Raw genomic sequence first — 22762 nt, forward strand, 5'->3', positions numbered from 1 at the left:
AGAACAGTACCATACAATATTTTTTCAAGAAGCTGCTCGAATTACAGTATAATTACATTATAATACTGAAGAGCAACACTAAAAAAACACACTAACAAAAATAGTCCCATTCTGGAAAATATCATAAGCATTTTCTGTAGTTGTAAATAACCAAACCACTTTGTTTCCTGGCTCTGTGCTAAGGGAATATTCCAAAGAAGATACCTAATATGTATAATTACAGCTATGAGGCTGACTTTACTACAAATAAAACACATACACTTATTAGATGCTCTGAAATGACACCTTTTAATGTTGAAAATGTAATCAAATAGTGGAACTGGACGTCCATGAGAAAATCTACAATTTTTAACAAGTTCCAAATGAATTATTCTCTAACCAAAACCTCATTATTTATATATTGCATAGTAGTGACACATGCAAGGAAATCCTTATACGCAGCATGTGTGCCAACAATCAGAAAGCATTCCTACAGTAGTTTCAGCATAATTAAACAAGTCTTCATTGTAACAAGAAATGAATTTACATAGTTAAAAACAAAAATCCCTTACCAATAGCCTTCCCAGTAAGCTAAGCAGTAACTCTGCAGCTGGCCATTCTGGTTTATTGACTGTTGAAAGTAGATCTTGAATAAAGTTCTCAAATAGTGGCCTGTAATCTTCTTCCCCTTGTTTGCTGCCACACCTATTAACAAGAAAACATTTTTTGTAAGCAAATTTAACAGCCATATAAGGTTTCTTCTGATATAAACAGAAATAATCCTATGTTTAATCAGAAAAACAGTTTTATTCAATTCCAAGAAAATAAATCTGAAATACTAGCAGAAAATTAGTTTTATTCATTTGCAGAGAAATAGCTTAAACAGTTATCACTCCAAGTTGTACTGTAAATAAAGCAGCTAATCCATGACAGGAGAATTTCGTTGCTAAGATTTTTATTTTTGTATTAAAAAAAAAAGAAAAAAATTTTTTTTCATTTTTGAGAGATCACTTATCAAAATCTGTAATAACTTGGATAGAATTATCAATGGTAGAATTATAAATACGAAGCTAGAGTAGGATATTTAAGAGTTGGTATGTCTATATTCTTTAAGCTTGGTTTTGTTTATCTGATAGTGGTAACATATCTCAGTATTATCCTTGACAAAGTTTACAATCAGAATGCCAAAAAAACCACCAACCAACTAACCAACCAACCAAAACCACAAAAAACCCACCATAAGTTAACATACCCGATACTTTTTGACATCTATATATCATCTTTAACATCAGAAGCATGCAATTGCTAGATGGTGTACTAAATAGCTTTTCAGCTTTAAGTGTAGAAATTAATATAATAAAAACTTAAAGACTCTTTCTTTGAAATCCTATGGTTAATTCAGGTGCTTTTTTCATTCCTTTTTGAGCTATTGACACTCCTAACTTTAGTTCAGTGGAAGTAATTTTTAGGCCTTTTATATCTGATGGCTGAATCAGCATGGTTTCACCACTTAAACATCTCTTCAGCCTTCTCTTCCAGGCTTCAGATAAATAAGAGATCCAAAATAAAGGAATTCTACATGAACTGTGAGACAGCTTCTCAAATGTATGAAGAATACCCTGCAGGATTTCTCTTCTAGAAACATTTTTGTCTGGGCAACAAGCTCTCTTGGGCATCTATAAAGCACATTATTATAAATAATGAACAGGTATTTACCATTGTTCAGTGGTCAGGTTTTAAAGTATATATTTGGAGTTGGGTTTATCAGTACACTAAAGAATGCAACAGTACTTACTTCTTAAGAAAAATAGAAAGGAAGTTTTGTGCTGTTCTCATGGCTGTTTCATATGAGTTAGTAATAAGCACATCTTGATCCACCTAAAAATAACAAGATACATTTGTCTATTATCTTAGCATAGGTCTATGATTTACAAATCATCATTTCTCACGCATCCAAAAATTACAGCAGACATAAAATTACAATGCTTGACTACTATAGCGCTGTAATAACGTATTATACCTATGCACACCTATTCATGAATTACCTAAGTGATTTCTGCACGTGCACATAAAAAGGCTTTTAAAAATATCTTACTTTCTTGTTCGATTCCTCCTCTGAATTAGAATCCTTTTCTGCTGATGGTAAGTGCACCACACACTGAATAAGTTGCAGAACTAGTGCTGTTACCATCTGAATGTACATAGGCTCTCCGTCAGTGTCACTGCTGTTTAACCTGTTAGTAAGAAAAGATAGTATTAACACCAAAAGTAAACAAAAAGGAAAAGACAGAAGCAAAATTTTTGCTCCTAAGTAATATCTTTCAAAAACTACTAACACAGCTGGAAACCCACATTCTAGACACTTATCTATTAATTTGCTCCTTTTTATGCAGTGTAACATTTGATCTAAGAAAACCAGTATTGCTCTTGCACAGAAGAGGTGAACTGAAACAGCACACAGTTCATTGGCTGAAACAGCTACAGGAATATTTAATAAAACAAACACCTACCTGCTAAAATACTTATAATAAGCTTATTATGTATAATACCGTGTTCAACACAACACAACAAAACACACCAAACTGTTGCCATAATAATTTTTCTGTAGTATTTAATGTATGTGAAATGTGTAGGACTTTTAAAAAACAGAAAATAATGACCATAACCTAGACCGATTTTTACAAGGGCTACATCTAAAATAATCTCTAGCAGCATAGCTGACTACAAACTTCAGCAGACAACTGTCTGAAACCAGTAAGAAGCCAGTTTCTCCTTGATGTAACCTCAGAAGTAGTATGAGTTCAATGCCCATACACACACCAATACCACCTTATTGCTACACTTAGCATCAAAAGGTGGTAAACCCTGACATATGAGACGATACGGATATGAAACTGATTCCCTTCCTGAAAAGGGTGCTCTGAGTGTATCCTCAAAGAAATTCAGCCAGAATTTTCCTACAAAGATTTAGCTATGAAGAAATAATGTAACTCCATACAAACAGAATTAAAGAATTGACCAACAAATAATAATCCTCAACATATACTAACATTACAGCCATTCACATTCTTATTGAGAAAAATAATGTTTCAATTATTTTTGTAAGTAGGCACTAAAGTGATAGCATAAAACTGAGGAATCATTAAAAGATATTTGTCAAACAATTTGTTTTAAAATCTCAACCTGCAAAAAGTGCAGCTTGTAGAGACAGATTTTAGTTTAATTATCAATGAAGCCTAAAATCCTACATCTACAAAACTCTAAATGCTAGAGTCTACAAGTTATTAATTTAGATCAGAAATTACCTGAAGTTTCTCAAACTCCTCTTGCTAGTTGGTAGTCTTGCAAGGGAAGTGAAAATTTCTTCTAGTATTAGTTGTCTGTGTTTTTCATACCGGGAGAACACCTATTCAATAATTACAGGATTAATCATTAGACAATGATTTATTGTTACATAAAATCTAGCATTTTAAATATATCATAAATAATTATATATGACAGCATATATTTCACATGACACTTTAATAAATTCACCTTCTTGTTAATGCATTGCTTTCTCAATGCAAGCATTTCACTAAAAAATACATAAAAACTTTTCCATACAGAGATTTAAAAAAATCTTTATATAACATAAATGTGTAATAGGTCTTGAAAATACCTTCTATTTAAACATTTTTGTCAACAGTATAACACACTATATATGAAAGTCAAACAGTATAATACTAAGTTTTTGTACTTAATATTTATTTTCTCTCAGTACAAAGGAAAACTGTCATAACACAATTTATGTTAACACATACAGGTTGTAGAGTACATTTGAGAAACAGTTTTATTTCATATGCCAGGCTTTAATGCTTGCCTGACATGATATTTCCTTTAAATTTACAGTCAGGACTGTTGATTTTGCCTCCCCTTTTTTTTTGGGCAGAATACTGAGATATATAATCCTTATAAAGATTAAAATGTCCTGCTTGAGCAAGGACATTTGTGTTCCACAACATTTTTCCTGAAATAACATTTTGCTTATCCTGTGATTTTTTTCAAACAATCACCTCTTCTGCGGAGAATAATTTATTCTGTTATACGGAAATACCATACTAGTTCTATGACTTACTGTGTAAGTTCAAATCTGAACATAGGAAATAAGGAATATCACATAGATAGGGTGAAAGATTTAAAAAGAAAATTCTTAAAATAAAAAATGGACAGGTAAGAGGAAGAAGTTTATGTTTACAGTTTAACTGACAATCAAAATTCAGAAGCTTCTTGCTTGAAGTAGGTAATTTCTTTCTATAGAGTACTTTGTAAATAGGGGCAGCTCAGGTAGATATAACACAATTTTTATACTATGATATCAAACTGTAATAACATGCAAGAATAGCATTAATTCTAGACTTCAAGTCTCCACCAGAGAGAAAATACAGCCTGTATAAATATACCCTAAGAACTCTCAGCAGTACAGGCACAAGAACCCACAAATTAGAAAGTACTTACTGCAGTCACTAATTTGATGGCACATAACTGTAGCTCACTGACATTTTCTACAAAGAAAGGTGTTATTCCCATCGATGACACCTATCAATGGACAGGAGTTATTTTAAATATATAGGACTAAAAAAATGGTATTTATGCAGTTTCACAAGTTGGTTATTCATTCAGCAGGCAAGGCTTTCAACAATTACTTTATATTATTTGCAAATAAAGTTATTAAATTAGGACCCAGGTCTTATGAGAAGTGGATGAGGGGGTATCAGGCTGTTTAGTGTGGAGAAGAGGAGGCTCCAAGAGGGGCCTTACAGTTCTCTACAACTCCCTGAAAGGAGTGAGTAGCCAGGGGAGGTTGGTCTCTTCTCCCAGCTAAGAGAATAAGATATAGGAAGCGGGCCATGAGTTGTGCCAGGGATGGATTTTAAGTGCCCATGGAAACAGTTCAGCCAATATCCCTATAGATATTTGAAAGACATGTAGACAGGATGTTAAGGACATGGTTTAGCGATGCACTTGGCACTTTACACTTGATGTTCTTAAGGATCATTTCCAGCATAAATGATTCTACTACTCCGTACTTGAATTCAATCAGGTTAAACTTTTAAGAGTATAAGAGAAGATGCAAGTAACATACCACACCAAAACTAGTCACTCTGATGCTAAGAATTCAAAAGCTTGTACTGATTTCAAACTTCATGTCACTGAGACAATTATACTTCATATTTACTCTAGAAAAAGCAAAGCTAACATTTCTGGACAGGAATTCTGAGAAAACCTACCTGAAGAATAGTTGTATCCGTGAGAAGCTGTATCTCTAGCAACTCTGACAAACTGCTGACAATGTCACAAACTTTGTTATACAACATAACTATAACTCTTTGTTTGTGAGTGGAACACTTGGCACGCTTTGCTTTTGAACTTAAAACACCACCTAGAAAATAAAATACACATTCATTAATATTTTCAGTGTTTCAAATACTAGAAAGATGATCTTCCTCAACAAGTACCCCCAAAACAACTGCATGACTACAGCTTTCCAAAAGCAATTTAGAAAAACTAATTAGTAGCATCAGGTGGAAAGCAGGAATTTCACGATAATTATTTTTCATAATTACTCTGAATTCTGGACCTGAGATCTTTAGAAAGGTTCTTGAAATTGGAGCCATGAATCTGTATTTGAAAAGGCTAGAAGCTAAATTGTTTTCCCTGAACCAAATCTTTATATACATGGAGATTATGACTATGAAATAACTTATTTCAACATACAACAACTATATATAAAAGTTAACTTCAGATTTCTATATACTTTAGTCTAAACACTTTGGTAACATTGACATTATTGCAGTAAACCAAGGTGCTATATGACTAAGTTCTTCAGATGACACATTTCATTGGTTTTTCTCCAGTTTCATCACCCTCAAACTAAAAGTGCACTAATTCAGGATACTATACGTGACAAGAAAGAACTGTCAATATAAAAGTTGCATATAAAAAACTTACTCCATCATTTACATCATCATACAGTAGATTAACTTTTTATAGCTTTTAATATGGAAAGATTTCTAAGCATACTAACCACCATGAGGATCCACTCTATACACAGGATCATACTGAGGATAGAGAGTGTTCTGCAAATGAAATTTTGTGTATTGAATAACTCTTTCAATTACGTCCTCAATATATACAGCTTTGGGCATATTTGGTGATGTCATAATATTGATAGCAGTAAGACAAGCGTCAGCAGATTTTGTCACTCTTTCCATAATAAGATCTCGCCATAATCTCTCCTCATCTTCAGTGTCGTTGTTCTGCAACAAGCAAGAAAAACAGGAGAGTATGAACAAGAAGTCAAATTTTTATTCCTACCAAGTAAAAGAAAAGAATATTACATTAATATGCTTACATACACTGATTTATAAAATATTTCTCTCTTTTACAACACCAAAGTATGTTGTTTTAAAAATCAAGTAATATTTGTTTTACTAGCAACATGTTCGGAATGTCTCTCTAAGCTATTGGTCTTCAAAGTCCTGCATTCTGTATTTTTCTTTTAGAACACAAAGAAGGTTTCTGTGTCTCATTGGGAAGCACTATGAGGGAAGACTGCTGCATGTTCTATTTAAGACTGATGTACATTAAGCAAAATCTAATTCCTTCATCTGGTGTTTTCTTCAGAGGCACCAGTTGCTGCTTTGATCCATGTAATTTCTGCCACTAGAGGGAATTCTTCTACAAAAAGACCGTTGCAAGTCACATGAAATCTGTAAGTACACAACTTTCTCTGCTTCTTAGACCACCCCATCTCATCATGTCAAATATGTTCATTTAGATTACCATAGGCTACTGTGTCTCTGTATAACTGTGTTTATATAAGGTACCAAAACAAACATACATGAGGTTAAATATGACCATCCAGCAATACTTAAATACTGTAATAACATTATTACAGCAAAGCTAGGTAGAATTTCTCTTAGCTTTTCTGGTACAGACAGAGCCTTCAGAGACAAAGGGTCTTTACTACCTATATGGCACCACACTATAACACTGTTGGCTTTCCTTGTAAAGATCAGAGGTCAGTGGAACTGTAACAGCTTTTTGCCTTTGGGTAAGAGAATTTTAATCAATAGAACAGTGCATTATATATATGATATACATAATTATAGAATCAACAAAAATCTTCAGATCAAGAGGTCTCTGCAAACTTCTCAGATACAATGCCTTCATGGAATTTGCTACATATGACACCTTAAGGAAAAAAAAAGTTTCTCCTAATTAATCTTGGAAATGAAACTGATAATAAAGCATCCTCTGCCTCTGAAAAATATACTGACATGGAGGTACAATATCTTCACTGCACTGTAAAAGTAGCAAGCTTATGCCTTAGGAGAGACTTTCTTTGCCACAATGATTCTAATAAGTTTTAACAGTTTTAAGAAAATCTAAAACTTGTCTCTTTTAAAAAACTGTTGTTTTTTTTTAATCCAACTTTGTCTCTGAATTGCAAACATCGGACAATTTAATTAACTTCTTAATATTTTTGAGTTTTACATCAAGAAATTAAAAGAGAAATATCACTTTAAAATCATTAGCATAAAGACTTCATCACCATAAAGTAGACCAGGTAAATCAGTATTTTCTTTTTATGTTTTTGTTTTTTATATTGCCAAAGACATTCAAAACCATATACTGAAACTTCGAAACCGCTATAAACTATCTAGAAGTATTTAGGTACAAATAATGTGTCTCTGGTTCTCATGTTCAAGTTCAAATTCTTCCTTTCTGGTACTCTACTAATCTCTCATTTCTACAGATGAGAAGGTTTTTTCTAAAAAAGTCAATTATAATATTGCTGCAATATTGTTTTTAATAGAAAGTGAATAAAAAATATGTGAAATTCGAAATATGGAACATGAACCTCATAAAACCTCAAAATCTTTGAGTTGTTTTAGGTATACCAGGAAAAAACTCCATCCTAAAATATTAAACTTCCTGTCAATTTTATTTACACTGAGATTGTCACTTTGCAATGTAAGAACACTTAAACCTTAAACTTCCTTCTTAATGCTTAGAAGAAACATAGACTCTGTGTGAAAACTGTAGTATTTCTTCCATTTTGTAAGGGATGTTTATGGACACATAGCAAAGAAACATCCAACAATGCAAATTACACCAGAATTACCATGAATATTTCAGGTTGAAACTATAATATTTAAAATGAAATCAAAGAAAATACAGTTGCTCCCAATACATCTGTTAGTTTTCTCTATTATAGTAAAACATGGTTAGTACCAAAAAAATATAATTAGTTGAATTTTGCTTCAAGCATTAAATTTTGGAAAACTCAATCACACACATATTATATCAGAAATCCCTTTCACATACATACAGAGTATTTGAACATATCACTAAATAGGACTCAAGTGAAGAAAACTATTCTGCAAAATGGCATGAAACTTTGAAATTTCAAACTCACGTGGTTAAGTAAAGTAGACAGCTTTGATCCATCTTGAATATTCTTCTCCAAAATATTTAGGACTTTTACTGTTTTATCTGTTGAGAGCTAAAACAAATAAAGAAACTTGTCAAACAACAGCAGGAATACAAATAATTCCAAGTTGCTGAAAAAAACTTCGAGGAATGAAGAACAGAGCTTGTACAATCTGAATCTGTATACAGACTTAATCTGTAAGCAACTTGGCTTAATTGCAACCCTAGAATATATTTTACCTGTTTTCATTAAACTGCATTTTCAACCAGCAAAATCCAGAGAAACAAAATTTTAAATTGCCTGTCATTATTGTTGTGTAGTTATTTATTTCTAGAAATAGAAATTTACCAAATCCATGTACGATCTACAAATTCTAACTGACCACATTATGCCTGTTAGGAGAAAATCCATACTGCATGAGAAAGCAGAAATAAATTCCCTGATACTTGAAAGACAATAAAAGGGAAATGTATTCTTAATATTGGTGTTAACTTCAAAGAAGTATCATGTTGAAAAAAGTAAATTGAACTCACTTACTGATCTTCTGCATAAGTCCAACTAAATAATTTGTGGAATATATTAAACTTGAGGAGAGGCAGTTTTTCTCATCTATTCACATTGAAAGCAACAAAACTGATATAGTCATGTATATATGTACATATGTATGTATGTATTAAAAATATGAGACAGAGGTTGAGAATGATCAGGAAAGAGAAACAATCATGCCACTCACAAACTACAAAGGAAGCTAGGGAGACTGAAGGAAAACTCAGAAGGAATATCTCAAGTTTGGATTAGAAAAGTTTGGAATAGTCCAGAGTAGTTATCATAGTAAGTGGTTTCATAGAAACTCCACAAATGTTAAGTGGTCAAGAGCAGGCAAAGAGTTTAACATAAGACTGCCCAAAGACAAAAGCTCCAGGAAGATAAAAGGAAATCAAGAACACTGCTCCTGGAGGTGAGGCATCAACAAGTTCACACCAACAAAAGTTCCTCTAGCTGACAGGTGAAGAGCAGGACTCAGGAGAGAACCTTTCAACAAAAATGTTTCGGCTTCATCCTCAGTTAGGATGTTGTAACTTCCTAAGGACTTCAGCTAAGTGAACTGAAGCTCAGTTGTTCTTCCAGTCTGTGCACCCTTGAAGAGGGTGGAACGTCATTACAAAGGAAGTAAGTTTTTGTATGCTAATCAACATTTTATCTTCCAAAAAAAAGTTAGATTATGAAGAGGTACCTTGTCCATAATGCCCATTGCCTTGATTTTTGCAGATTCACTACCCAACTCACTAAGCTGATGTTTGCCCAGTAGCAATTCCTGTGGAATTTCATCATCATCACCTGTAAAGAAAAAAAAGCCAAAACCTAAAAATTAGCAATTATATTTTTAATAAGACTTCTAGGAAACCAGTATTTTTTATTCCAATATGAAAAAGCTAGCTGAAAGAAGAGCCGATTGTCGAAATAGCCAGCATCTAATGGTTCCAGATAATTAGCATCTAACAAAGACTGATGATAGCACCTTTTAGTTGTGTTGAATCAAAGAATACTTGCGAAGTATGACTGGTTCTGAAATACAATGTAAGAGCCTAACACAAGGCATGCACTTCTGAAAGTCACAAACTAAAAATTTTTAAAATAGAAAACCCCATTTATTGTAGTACTTGTGCCATCATTTTCAATTCAGTAAAACAAATCTTAAACTATTGAAGCCCTGAAGTTCAAATCTGGGCAAGAGAAGAAGGTGAAATCATATACGAAATTAAGCACCTTGAGATAATCTATGTCTTAATTGTATTTAACCTTAGACAAAAATCATGTTACCAGACACAGAAAGATCCAATGACTTCACTTTTAAGTTCAAGGTTGCATACACTGTGGCTTTAAAAACTATAGAAACTTGTTTACTATGCCCCTCCCCTTCTTTTAATCCTGTGACAAAGATGGTAGGATAAATATGAATGAATATTCCATTATCTATTCCCAAAGAAAGTCACCTTTGGCAACATAAACTACTTCCTTAGACAGTTAGTTAAGGAGGCTGTTTCTCCACTGAAATAGGTAAGTGATTCAGTGTCTTAGCCATAAATTCAAAAGGACTCTGCTGTCTGAATCGAATAATCATATCTGCACATAGCAGATGTGTAATTACATGCCTCAGACATTCCTAGCAAGAGAACCATCTTTTTTATATGTTTGACAGAAGCTAACATCCTAATGACAGCCCAAAGAAGTATCCCTTCCACTCCAAAGGGACTCATTAGGATTTATGCCCCATTTGGATTTTGCACAGAGGAGGAAGAAGGATCTTCTTCAGACAGCAGCAAGTGAAATTGGAAAGGAAAAGGCAACCGCTCAAGGTGGAAGCCATATAAATCCAGTATGTCCTAGTAAGATATCACATGAAATTAAATCACCATGAAGGAAGTTCAAAAATACCAATACAGTTTTTTCTCAGATTCCTAACTGGGGCAAGCATTTTGAAAATTTCTGATGTATTACCAAAAGCTGTAAAATCCATGTCTTCCAGATTTTCCAAAATATTCTCTATTGAAGCACTGAACCTTTTGAAGGTTGAAGAATCCATCATTTCTGATGAAAAAAAAAGGGGGGAAATTAATAAACAATTGTCTTAAATATAAAGCAGAAAATACAAACCATAGAAAATAAATCTTCCAAAATTACCTTCAGGTGTTAGTTTAGGTTCATAAGCTTTCCTCTTCCTTTGTTTTTCTTTCTTCTTCATTTTTCTAGCCACTAATAAAAAGAATAAAGAGTAAAACAAACACTTTCTCAAAATTTAAAGAAAGGATTATTTACATTTTTTACACATGAACTCAATATTGCATGCAATTATGTCCATTTTAAAATGTTTAGCATACCCACTAAAAAACCACTAGTATTACAGAATAAAATTAAATCCTTAAAATGATCAGTTACCCTCACTGAGGCTAGGAGGAGAAGAATAATCATCCATATCAGAGTCATCGGGACTGCGATTACGGTAACGGCCACTACCAGAAATCCTCCTTCCTTCATGATAATGACCACTTCTTCTATGGTCACCAGAACTTCTTCTGTCATGTTCTTCATACTCCCAAGCTTCATCTCTATCCTTTTTGTGTCTCTTACGAGAAGCTAGAAATAAATGCATTTTCATTTTAAATAAAAAACTCACACTTAATTCAAAATCGAACATTTTTTAACAATTAAAAGATGTGCAGATGTAGGGCTTAGGAACATGGTCTAGTGGAACTTGACTTTGTTTTATTATTGGACTCGACGGTCATAAAAGTCCTAAACAATTCTATGACTTGTTCTCTCTCTCTCTTTATATATATATATATATATAACTGTTCTCTAAGTCAAATGGACGCTAAAGTTATTATATACAATTCTGTTATGGATTATTTATATTAAGGTTTTCTTTTGAATTAGAGAAAAGCTTTGCCTGAAACTGGCAAAGATTCCAGGAAACACTTAAAAATATTAATTTATGAGGCATTTGTCTTTTTAAAAGCAAAGTAAGCAAAGTCGAACACATCAAAATAAGCTTTATCCTTTTAAAAGAGAATATTGAGATAATTTTCTCAGTTATCTAAATTGTGACTGTTACTGGGTGTCCATATTCCCCAAGTTCAGTGATTGCCTTGCCCACCTAACACACCAAGTTCCAATGAGACTTGGAGAGACTTGGAGACTGTTTTCTTAAAGATACTCTGTTTTGCCAAGACAGCTAAAATTTTGCCTTGGTATATAATGCAGGAAATTTGTGTACAGGAGAAAGCTGGAGTCACAATTCTGGGCCAAACAGCTACCATAATTATTCTAATTAATTTTCATGCAGGACCAAAAACCTCAGCACAAGTGAATGTTGGAGTAAATATTACATATAGAGATTTGGTGGAAATAAAATGGGGGAGCAGAATGACAGTTCTCTGTTACTTTGAAAGAAAGGCTTGTATGTTTTGAAGTTGACAGAGCGCTTGGTTTTAACAGAAAAGGAAATGGATGAGGAGGTAGTTTCCTCCATTAAATCTGCCAACTTTCCATTTTTTAACATAATCAGCTAACTGAGCTACTAAAGACATGTCTAACACAGACTGCACTGTAAAGATCAAAACACTTCCAAAACATCACATTCTAGACCAGCAGTGTTTATTGCCAGTTTATTGCTTCTGGACCTGCATATAACAGTCCTGATACTGTGTGTCTCTACCAAAGTTTTCTTGGCATGACTGTATATAAGGTTATTTCTGAGCAGAATGGTTCAAAGCATTTGAACTGGAAGAGGTACTAGCACAGCCTAAAATGGCTGAGAGAGTTACAGAAGAAATAGTGAGCCATCTGGAACCACTCTGTGGGTAGGAAATTGGCTGGACAGTCACACTCAAAGACTTAAAGTCAATGGCTTGATGGTCCAATGGGGACCAATGACAAGTGATGCCCCTCAGGGGTCGGCGTTGGGGCCAGCACGGTAACATCTTAGTGACACTGACAGTGAGATTGAGGGCACCCTCAGCAAGCTGCAGATGACACAGAGCTGTGTGGTGCACTGGAGGGAACAGATGCTATCCAGAGAGAAGGAATTGTGACAGGCTCTAGAGTTTAGCCTCTATGAACTATTTCACAAGGACATGGAGTCCTAGGACAAGGGGTAACAAGTTGAAACTTCAAGAGAGCAGGTTTAGATCAGAGATTAGAAAAAAATTCTTTATGTGAGGGTGGTAAGGCAGTGAGCAGATTGCCCAGTGAAGCTATGGATGCAAAATGCCTGGAAATGTTCAAGGCCAGGCTGGACATGGCCTGGCCTAGGGAGAAACCTGGCCTAGGGAGGCTTTCTCACCCATGGCAGGGGGTTGAGACTAGATGACGTTTAAGGCTGCTTCCTAACCCTAACTTGAACCATTCTATAATGGAATAAAGATACTGGAGAAGAAAGTAAGAGCTCTATGGGAAAAGGCTTTACACAACTGATTCCTTTACCATGAGATAGTGCTCTGTCAAGGCAGATGGCTCTCTCTCCAGTTTAAAAATCATTTATAACACTAAGCTCGGTAGGATGAATTCTGACCCCAGTTACATCTCCACAAGACTAGTAACTTACAGTATTCCTTTCTGACAGAATTTTAGATTGACCAGTTTATCAATGCTGCATGACAAAACAGAATGTGTTACAGTTCTGCTAGCTCTACAAGACAAATAACTTGAACATAGGAGCAGCTATTCACAATCACTGCTCTACCATATTTATTTTGAAGTCAATATAATTGACTATAAATTTAAGTATTAATAACATTTCAAGAATTAGGATTGATTTTATACATAATACAAATACAAATGTATACATTATACAAATACTATTTGGAATATAAACACCCAATTTCCTTCAGAATTCTGCCAAACACTTATGCAATATCACATTTAGTAATTACTGTAGGAGAATGACTTCATCAATCTTTAATTTCTTATTATTTAGTTTAATGGCATGTCCCTTTTTAATGAAATATTCAAAGAAACTTCTATTTTTCTATATTAATCACTATTTCATATTTAAGTTCAGTTTTAGGCAAACAGAATAATTAAAAAATATGTATTTGTAACAACACAAATCTATTCAGAGTACTTGTCACAAATCTTTCACTTTTGATAGTTATGTCTTGTTTTAAATTTAATTCCTTTCTATAGTATTCTTTAAGAAATACCACAATTTATTTTTAAACCAGACGTACTTGCTAAATTGATTAGGATGATGGCCAGATCTTGAGTGGATATAATGACACTAGAAGTCCTCAAGGCATATAATTATTGTGAAGTTTTCCTTAATTTGTTCTACTTTGTATATAAGAATTTTAACAGCCACTATGACTAACATATAGATTAAGTTGTTTGAAATTCTTGACAATTTTTTCCATTCCCAACCAACTTATATAACTTTTCTTAATGAATTTATTGTTTTAATTCACTGCTTCAAATTATTAACTTCATATACATATGATATGATATGGTAAACAGAGAATATAGACTTCCTGAATGAAGCAAGTCATCATTAATCCTTTGCCATAATTTAAACTGATTACAATTTACCTTAAGACACAACATTTATGCACAGAGAAGCATTATTCAGTTATAACTACAAGGGAAAACAAACAAACAGAAGGACATTCTTTTCAGCTTCTTTGATAAAGATCAAAGGTAACAGTGTTTTAATTTTCATGTGCAAAACCACAGTGCATATGTTGGATGAAAACTCGAAACATACTATGAAGAACAACAAACAAATATTTCTCTTTTGAACCTCAAGAAATACTAAACCCCAAAACATTGTCTTTTATGAAAGTTCTTTAAGATGTTTCTATAAACAAAGGTGCAAAACTTGGGAAAAAATCATTATAAGTAAGATTACTTCTCAAGCTTCTCCTGTAGCCCTGCATTGCTACACAGTTCAGACTGAACTGATTCACTTAGTTCTATCAGTTTATTTCCCGTGCTGGTTAACTGTACAACCACAGAAACTAACCATCAATACTTCAAATCAACAAGTAGGAGATGTCTTCCTAACTTAGACAAAAATAACAATTTATTTTTTCCTTAGGAACTTTATTCAATTGCACAGTAAAATTCTAAATAGAAGCTTCCTCTCTTCTTTTGAAAACAGTTAATTCTAGAATAGTAGAAGCAGGAAATGGTATTTTGAGAATTCACAAAGAACAACTTCTGTTTTTCAAGAAATATGACAAAAGAAATACTAGACAAAATATTTTTAGAAACTTCTGTGCAGTAAGGTTCTCAATTTATTATGTCAGAAAAATCCAACAGGGGACCTTTCACTTTTCTTATCAATTAAACTAAGAATATTTTAAGAATTCATTTAATGAAATTTCTCTCTGCATACACTTGTATGTAAATTCTTTGCCTCTTTAGAGGATATTTTTCTTAATCTGAATAGTTAGAAATGTTTTATGGTACAACTGAAAAAAAATTATCTAGGAAGCAGTTTCCAGTAAAGTAATCAGGAAAATAAATTTAACAATTCAGTGCTTTTCATCTTGAATGACAAATTGCAATCAAGTAATTTTTCTTTTGGAAGAGAAACAAGGATTCTTGGCCAGGCAGTTTTCAGGACAGCAAATTTGAAACTATATGTCTTAGGGCAGCCAACTTAAAAAATTGTGTACCTTTTTGTAAAAACAAAGTATTAGCTTTTTTTTACCTTAAGGAACAGAATTATATACTACTTACATTCAAAAGCTTCTTCACTGTCATTATCTTCGTCAGAACTGATTTCAGCATATTTTGGTTTCTCATTAACTGTGCTACGTTTGCGCTTGTTCATTTTCACACGTTCACAAAGCGGCATGGTGGATTCAATTTCTGCCAGGAGCTCAGGAGGCAACTCCTTTAACACTGACTGATCTATGCTACCTATTAGTGGAGAGCAAGAAGAGCAAATGTGAGCCTGAAGGTAAAAAAGAGGGCCCAATACTACAATCCTTTCTCAGGAACCACTCACAGGATAACCACCAACAATCAGTTAGATAGACCTGAATGTATTTGACAGCTTTTTTTTAAGCTTCACACTATAATTAGAAATAATAACACAATAAATTGGATACACATTTCCTTCAATAAAATATTTTGTCAGGCATAAAAATTAATTACTTTTGAATCACCTTTTGAATTACCTTTGTCAAATGATATCCTTGCTCTACTCAACAAAGTTTAATCTTATTTCAGTTCATCTTCTGAATTTATCAGGTTTTCTAACAGTTTTAAGTAAATTATGGATTCTTAGTGCCTCATTAACATTTCTGTTTAGTATCATTCATAATAACTGGTGTACACAAGACAGTAATATTCCCTCTTCCACTAAAAAGAGACAATCTGTGGCAAAACTTGGGGGGTCATATCCCTAAATACAAGCCAAATCATTGACAACTCAACTTTTGCTTCAGATTTTTTCTTACCTCCTACTGGTAGTTTGATGATGCAACACAAATTGTTGCTTGATTTTTTTTTTTATGAAATGAAATGGAAACAATTTTATTTAATACAGACAAACAGCTGAACAACAAATCAGATTTCTTTGCCACAGTGATAAATAGGTAGACAATATCACACTGTTCTAATAATTTTGAAACGAAGATTAAACCCATGTGCAGACAGAATTAAGGGGATTTGCAGGCAAAATTTTTCCAACTGGCACAAGGAAACCGAATCAATTCAAAATTTCTTTGGGGTTTGTTTATTTGATGTCTTATTTTTATTATTGAAGAACCTATTACACAGATTTGCAGATTGTCAGACTAAATTAAACTGCTAATCATTTTCCAGCAACAAAAGAAACATTTTTGTCATAAGTGCCGCTCTCCCCATCCCAATGCACAGTATACTATTTTGAGAGGACATCGCCTCCAAATTGCTATACACACACTCCAAGAAAAACCTATTTCCTGGATGACAATATACTTCTAAATGGCATTCAGTCATCACTTCACTAACTTCCTAAAATTGATTTCCATTTTTGTGCTACTAATGCAAGAAAGTTTTTGGATTTTTTCTTTCTCTCTTTAAACATTTTTAATTAGAATTAGAAGAGTCTTACTATGGAGATTCCAGCATCAAAATACATTCTGCAACACATCTCATTTAAGTGCATTTTAAAAAACAATATAACTTCAAATATTGGGGTTTTTGAAACGATGTAGCAAAACATATACAAAGTAAAGTGATAGTTAAAGTTTTCTCTTCTTCCTTCACATGGTGTTCACTTATTTGTGTTAGGTTGCCATCACCATGTACCAAAGCCACCTAAATTACCAATATTGCTTTTGAAAATGCTGAAAAACATTACATGGTGTGGTTGGCCGTGTTTCTTAGTTAATGATTAATTTTGACGGCTATGCACTTGACTTCAGACAGGCAGAAGTACAGCAGCATGGGCAGACCCTTTCCTCTGTGTGTACCAGCAGGTGACTGAATGACAGCTGGGTCCAGGCTGGATGTTGTAGAGCTGTGCATCTGAGCACTGTGTCCCTATACTTTGTATGCCTGTAGAGTGGATGAGGAACTTACATCCAGCCCCAGAATGCAGAAAAATTTACATATACAAGTTTGAAGACAATTTCCACAGATGAAATTCATAGAGGGCTGTAAATCCAGGTTCTCTAATATGTATTTTCAATTTTATGCCCATTGGTTATTTCATTAAGATTAGCAGGACTACACACATAGCATGAAGCCTACAATAAATCTGGCCAAACAAAAACATTGTAAAAGACACCTACAAGTAAATGAACAAGTTGCATTAAATCCTCAAATAACAAACAAAACTCATGGGCTACTCTATTGTCTCCTAGGAATTGCATTCTTTCCAAACTGACTTTTCATTTTGTACTCATTCTTTAAATATAAATCAAAAATCACAGCATTCATGGGGCATAAGTGAAAAAAAATTGACTATTGATTTTATTTCTGTCTCAAAAGTTTCAAGTTTCTATGTTTACAGTGCTAAATTCAATGACTGCTTGATTTGCACTCTCTCCTCTTACAGGTATTTCAGATTACAGTACAAGCTTACCCATTTTTCCTTTATTAGGAAATAGGTATATCTTGCTTTATTCAATTAGGGAACAGCAGAAAAGAGAACAAATAGAATTATTATAAAACTCTCTATAAGCTATCACTGAAGTTCTTCTTTCTGTCACAATGTTCCTTGAAATAAGTGTGCCACATACACAGTTTACTTAGCTGCTGAAGATTGTAAACAACAATTTGTAGAGTTTTACTTGCGTGGTACAAAGGAGTTAAGCATGACTGTACACATACGTACAATTCTAATATACATGGAGAACGACTTATCATCCTTTCTGAAGAAAATCTGATATATCAGATATCAGTACAGATATTCTTTACTTTGGTCAAGACAAGAGCTTGTTAATATTTATTTTACTCTATTAATTATGCTATCTTGAGTCAGGGCAGCCCAAAAGTCACTAGAAATAACTTACTAAATTCCTTCTTTCATATCTCCTGTCTTATAATGTAGATACTATTTTTTTGTCCAGAGTGCTAAAGAAATACTTGCAAGAATCTAGTTCACCTAAGAATCTAGTCACATGGCAGTAAGAATTAGCTTATAAAACACATGCTAAAACAATAGAATATGTAACACAAACATCTTTAAAATCTACAAATCCATGTACAAACACTTCCAATTTTCAATTTTTTTTTTCTAAGTTTGCTAAGACCTAGTACCTTGTTCCATGTCTTCACGTTATTCAGTTACAATTGGCTCTAGCATGCATGGCTTTTTAAATAGTAAAGAGGAAGTAACTTTACTAAAAGGTTACTTGATAATGTAATAGAATGCCCAAATATTTTGCTGAAGGATTTTCTGAAACAATGGAAATACTCCATTTTCAGCAATGTGTGTGATCAGTGTATACCATATGCCTGAAATGAGACTACAGGCAAGTGTATTCTTCAGAAGTCATTTGCACATAATTTCAAAACTTCTGCAACTATTAAAGCAAACAATCAAAAAATAAACTCCTACTGACTGCAGGTCAATTTTGTCCTTTTCTTGTTCATTTTTTTTTCATCACAAAAGATATTACCTGCTACAGGTAATTCTTATTTTGACAATGACTAATATATCCAGTTTTGTTATTATTCCACAGAGACTAAGCTTCATTAAATATTCTCTCTGAATATTTGATAAAGGCTAGTCCTCCTTTTCTAATAAGCTTACAGTCTAACTTTCATCTTATGTCAGGCATATATATGCAGGGAAGGAAACCAGTTTCTGCCCGGATTAGCTCAACCAACCTTCAAACCTGTGCTAAATGAAATAAAATATCCTTATTCCTTATTCTTATAAGAAAAGTGCTGCTATCTATTGAATAACCATGCCACTGTAGCTACAAAAGCAGAGACTCAAAGGTTAAATCTACAGGAAATACTCATGCAGATAGGGTTGTGTTTTAGATAAGAAACTAAAAGAAAAAAAAATAAGAAAAGAAAGGATAGAGGTAGTTCCCTATGTTATAAGTTGTTTAGAAAATAAACACCCTTACAAAATAGCTAACCTCTTGCTACAGTATAGCATACAGGCACTGGAACATAAAGGGCCACTTGAGTGCCTATAAACTGACGAAGACTTGGTTAAAGCTGAAAAATCTTTGATTCTTTCTCAAGTGTGCAAATTTAATGATTACATCTCCACCAGATTCTCCTTTAAAATGCTCCAGTATGTTCTTTATATGGTCCAGTGAGCCCTCAGTGATCAGCCCTCTCCCCACCAGCTTCACACTTGTCAAAGTAATTTTATGCCCTGAACAGTTTCAGGAATAGAATGGGAAACACAGGAAAATCCTAGTATTTTTTTTTTAGGTGAACTAAGTTTTGAAAAGGTCTGCTCATACAATGGAAGTTCCACTTTCATCTCAATATCCTATCATCAGTTGAAAAATGCATAATCTAATGAACACTGGTGAAAACAGAGTAGTGCATTTGCACCAGCAGCTTTTCTCTTTCCTCTCCCCTTCACTGCTGTAAAGCTTATGGAAGGGTATACAGCTGCAAGATGTATCCAAAAGGATATAGCATTCTACAGAGTGCCTTACCCACATCTTTTGATTGCATATATGAAGGGATAACTCCAGAGCCCACCTCATACACACTCATGCCAGAAAAAGGGTGGAAAACTGAGATGCCCTCACCAGCACCCAAGGGGTCGCACACACAAGAATTCTCTGCTGCAATCAATTCAGCAGGGTGGAGAAAGTAGTGTTAGGGAGAAGTCCTACATTTGGAAAGTGCTTTAACAAATTTTTAAAAACAATTTTCCTCATCTGCCCCAATAGTAGCATAAAAAAAAAAGTTTCAGATTCCCTGCTTTTACTCCAGTCCCTAGCTCTGGCCTTGAAAGATGGGACACTCTGGTCAGAGAAGGATCTGGACATGGCAACAGAATAATTCCATGATACAACAGAGGTCATCATTAACCACAGCTAAGAAATTTAGATTCAAAAAGAATTTTACAATAGTACAAAATACTCTGAGAAGAAATAAGCATTCTTAGAAGGAGCGAAGACATTTCAAAAGGGAACTCTGAAATATCCAGGCAGAGAGCAGGGAATACATCCAACACACTCTCCCAAGATGCCAAGAGAACACGCATTTACATTGGCATCTAAGATGTTCTCAAGTATCTGATTGCTGTAGCAACTGCTGGCCTTATTGCTGACTTTTTGTATGTACAGAAATTGATTAAAGGAGGCTAGAGCAGTCTAGTGTTCCACGACGCTGTACAAAAAATAAAGCAGTACTCAGAATAAAAAGGAGCAATGTTGGCAATTGAAATAAATGTAATGCTGCACAAACTCCCTTGCTTTTATGAGTCAGCGTTGGAGGGTGCTTTTGGATTTTGCTGTCACTGCTTTGGAACATTTGCATTGAAATTTTGGTCAACTCAATTTATTGTTTTTAGAAGTTAAGGTGTTTTGTACAATTGCAAAACCCAGCATGCAATTATCTGTTAATATTCTTCTATTGAAACTCCCTTCAGTACTCAAATGGGGTTTATAAAAAAAGAGGCAGGGTGGCTTATTACACTGGCAGATAGCGTTAGGACAATGGGAAAGAGTTTTAAACCAAAAGAGGAGATTCAGTTCAGATGTTGGAAATAAGTTCTTTACTAAGAGGGCGGTGAGACACTGGAACAAATTGCCTAGAAAGGTTGTGGATGCCCCATTTCTGGCAGTGTTCAAGGCCACGCTGGATGGAGCTCTGAGCAATCTGATCCAGTGTAAGGTGTCCCTGCCCATGGCAGGGGGCTGGAATGAGATGATCTTAAAGATCATTTCCAACCCAGGCCATTTGTTGAGCCTATGATGATTAAGGTTTGGGATCCAAAATTTATGACTAATGTATTTTTCCAGCCATGTATTCTGATTGTTTACTGACCCCAAGACAAAAGATCTTAATTAAGTGAAATAATTTATTCCTCAGACTTTCTCTTCTCATAAAACAAAAACTTCTATATAAGGAATATAATACAACCAAAACCTTTGCAGATAATAAGCAAATAAAAGCCATTATTTTACATCTCATCTGTGACTTCTAGGCACATTAAGAAGACCTGCTTATTTTTCTTACTATTGCATAAAAAGAGTCTCTTTTCTTATCACTGAAAATACTGCATGAAGCTACTAGTTTTGCTTCTTCAAGGTAACAATTACATAAGGAACAACAAAAAAAGATCGCTGATGCTTTAGCTTTAAATATAAAATAGTACAGGAAAATTGCTTGGAAGATAATTAAACAGAATGCATATTTAAGGAAAAGTTACTCAATGAAAACAACAGTTCAGTAATTTGATTTTTTTTCTGTTTGCTGGTAGTATTCCCACAGAGCAAAAATAAACTCCAAATTTCAAGTAAACATCTTATATTTTCTTACATGAAAAGAGTCACCTAGAACAGCTGAAAATATTAAGCAACAGAAAAGTTAATTCTCCAGAAGCAAATATGAGGCTTTTTGGTAGTCAAATTTACCCTTCGGCTAGAAGAAAATTCAAGCCAAAAATTTCAAGCACATATCCCTGCACATAAGCCAAGATTAATATCCACCTTCAGATCCTTAGAAACATGAACAAGTCTGCATTGCATACCATAATTGACAACAGACAAATTGCTGGGCCACAATTTACACATTGCAATGCATTGTTGCAAAAATATGCAAAATAGCTTAGCTATTCTCAGAAGCAAGAGGAACTCAATCAAGCATCCATGTCCATGAAACAAGAGTAGCTTCAGACTTTCAATAAATTGTTCTGACAAATTAGGTAATGAATATGTATCATTTACATGTGCCAAAGTAATTTTTCAAAAATCAACTAATTAAACAATGCACTCCTAAATCTGCAAACAAATCATTATATTTCAGTCAAATCAAAGTAAAATGGAATTAGGGAGTTGGGTCAAATTTGTTGGTTTTGTTAAGAATCTGATGTGGCACATGCAAAGTTCATTTTTCCAATGCAGAAAAATACTGTAGAAGCAAGAATCAAAGTATTTACCTTAGTAGCAAAGTCTAAAGTAGGAAGCAAATAGCAGGAAAGCAGCCACCAGGCAAGGCTCTGTGCTGAAAATGTTACCTCTATTACCAGTAACAGATCAGCAAAAGGAATTACTCCAGAGCGCAGTGGCTGATTCCTGCTGCCTACCAATACCAGTTTACCCAATAACTACTTCTGAAAAACTAGCACCAAAAATTAAGGCCCCAGAGAGTATGTACAATGCCTGC

At 33.9% G+C, this 22762-nt stretch overlaps 1 protein-coding gene across 7 annotated transcripts in view; it reads right to left on the reverse strand.

Moving 5' to 3' along the window:
* NIPBL (NIPBL cohesin loading factor) overlaps positions 1–22762 on the reverse strand; it is a 146917-nt gene that overhangs the window by 27237 nt on the left and 96918 nt on the right. For all 7 annotated transcript variants that reach the window (XM_056513199.1, XM_056513204.1, XM_056513201.1 and 4 more), the window contains 13 exons: positions 15695–15877; positions 11393–11590; positions 11138–11209; positions 10955–11044; positions 9690–9793; positions 8441–8527; positions 6044–6275; positions 5247–5398; positions 4474–4554; positions 3285–3385; positions 2075–2213; positions 1775–1857; positions 552–684 (listed from right to left, as the gene is read on the reverse strand). In XM_056513199.1, coding sequence (XP_056369174.1) covers positions 552–684; positions 1775–1857; positions 2075–2213; positions 3285–3385; positions 4474–4554; positions 5247–5398; positions 6044–6275; positions 8441–8527; positions 9690–9793; positions 10955–11044; positions 11138–11209; positions 11393–11590; positions 15695–15877 — 1655 coding nt within the window. The remainder of the gene's footprint in view (positions 1–551; positions 685–1774; positions 1858–2074; positions 2214–3284; positions 3386–4473; positions 4555–5246; positions 5399–6043; positions 6276–8440; positions 8528–9689; positions 9794–10954; positions 11045–11137; positions 11210–11392; positions 11591–15694; positions 15878–22762) is intronic.

This window comes from Oenanthe melanoleuca, chromosome Z (assembly GCF_029582105.1).
Source record: "Oenanthe melanoleuca isolate GR-GAL-2019-014 chromosome Z, OMel1.0, whole genome shotgun sequence".
In the NCBI taxonomy this organism is placed as follows: Eukaryota; Metazoa; Chordata; class Aves; order Passeriformes; family Muscicapidae; genus Oenanthe; species Oenanthe melanoleuca.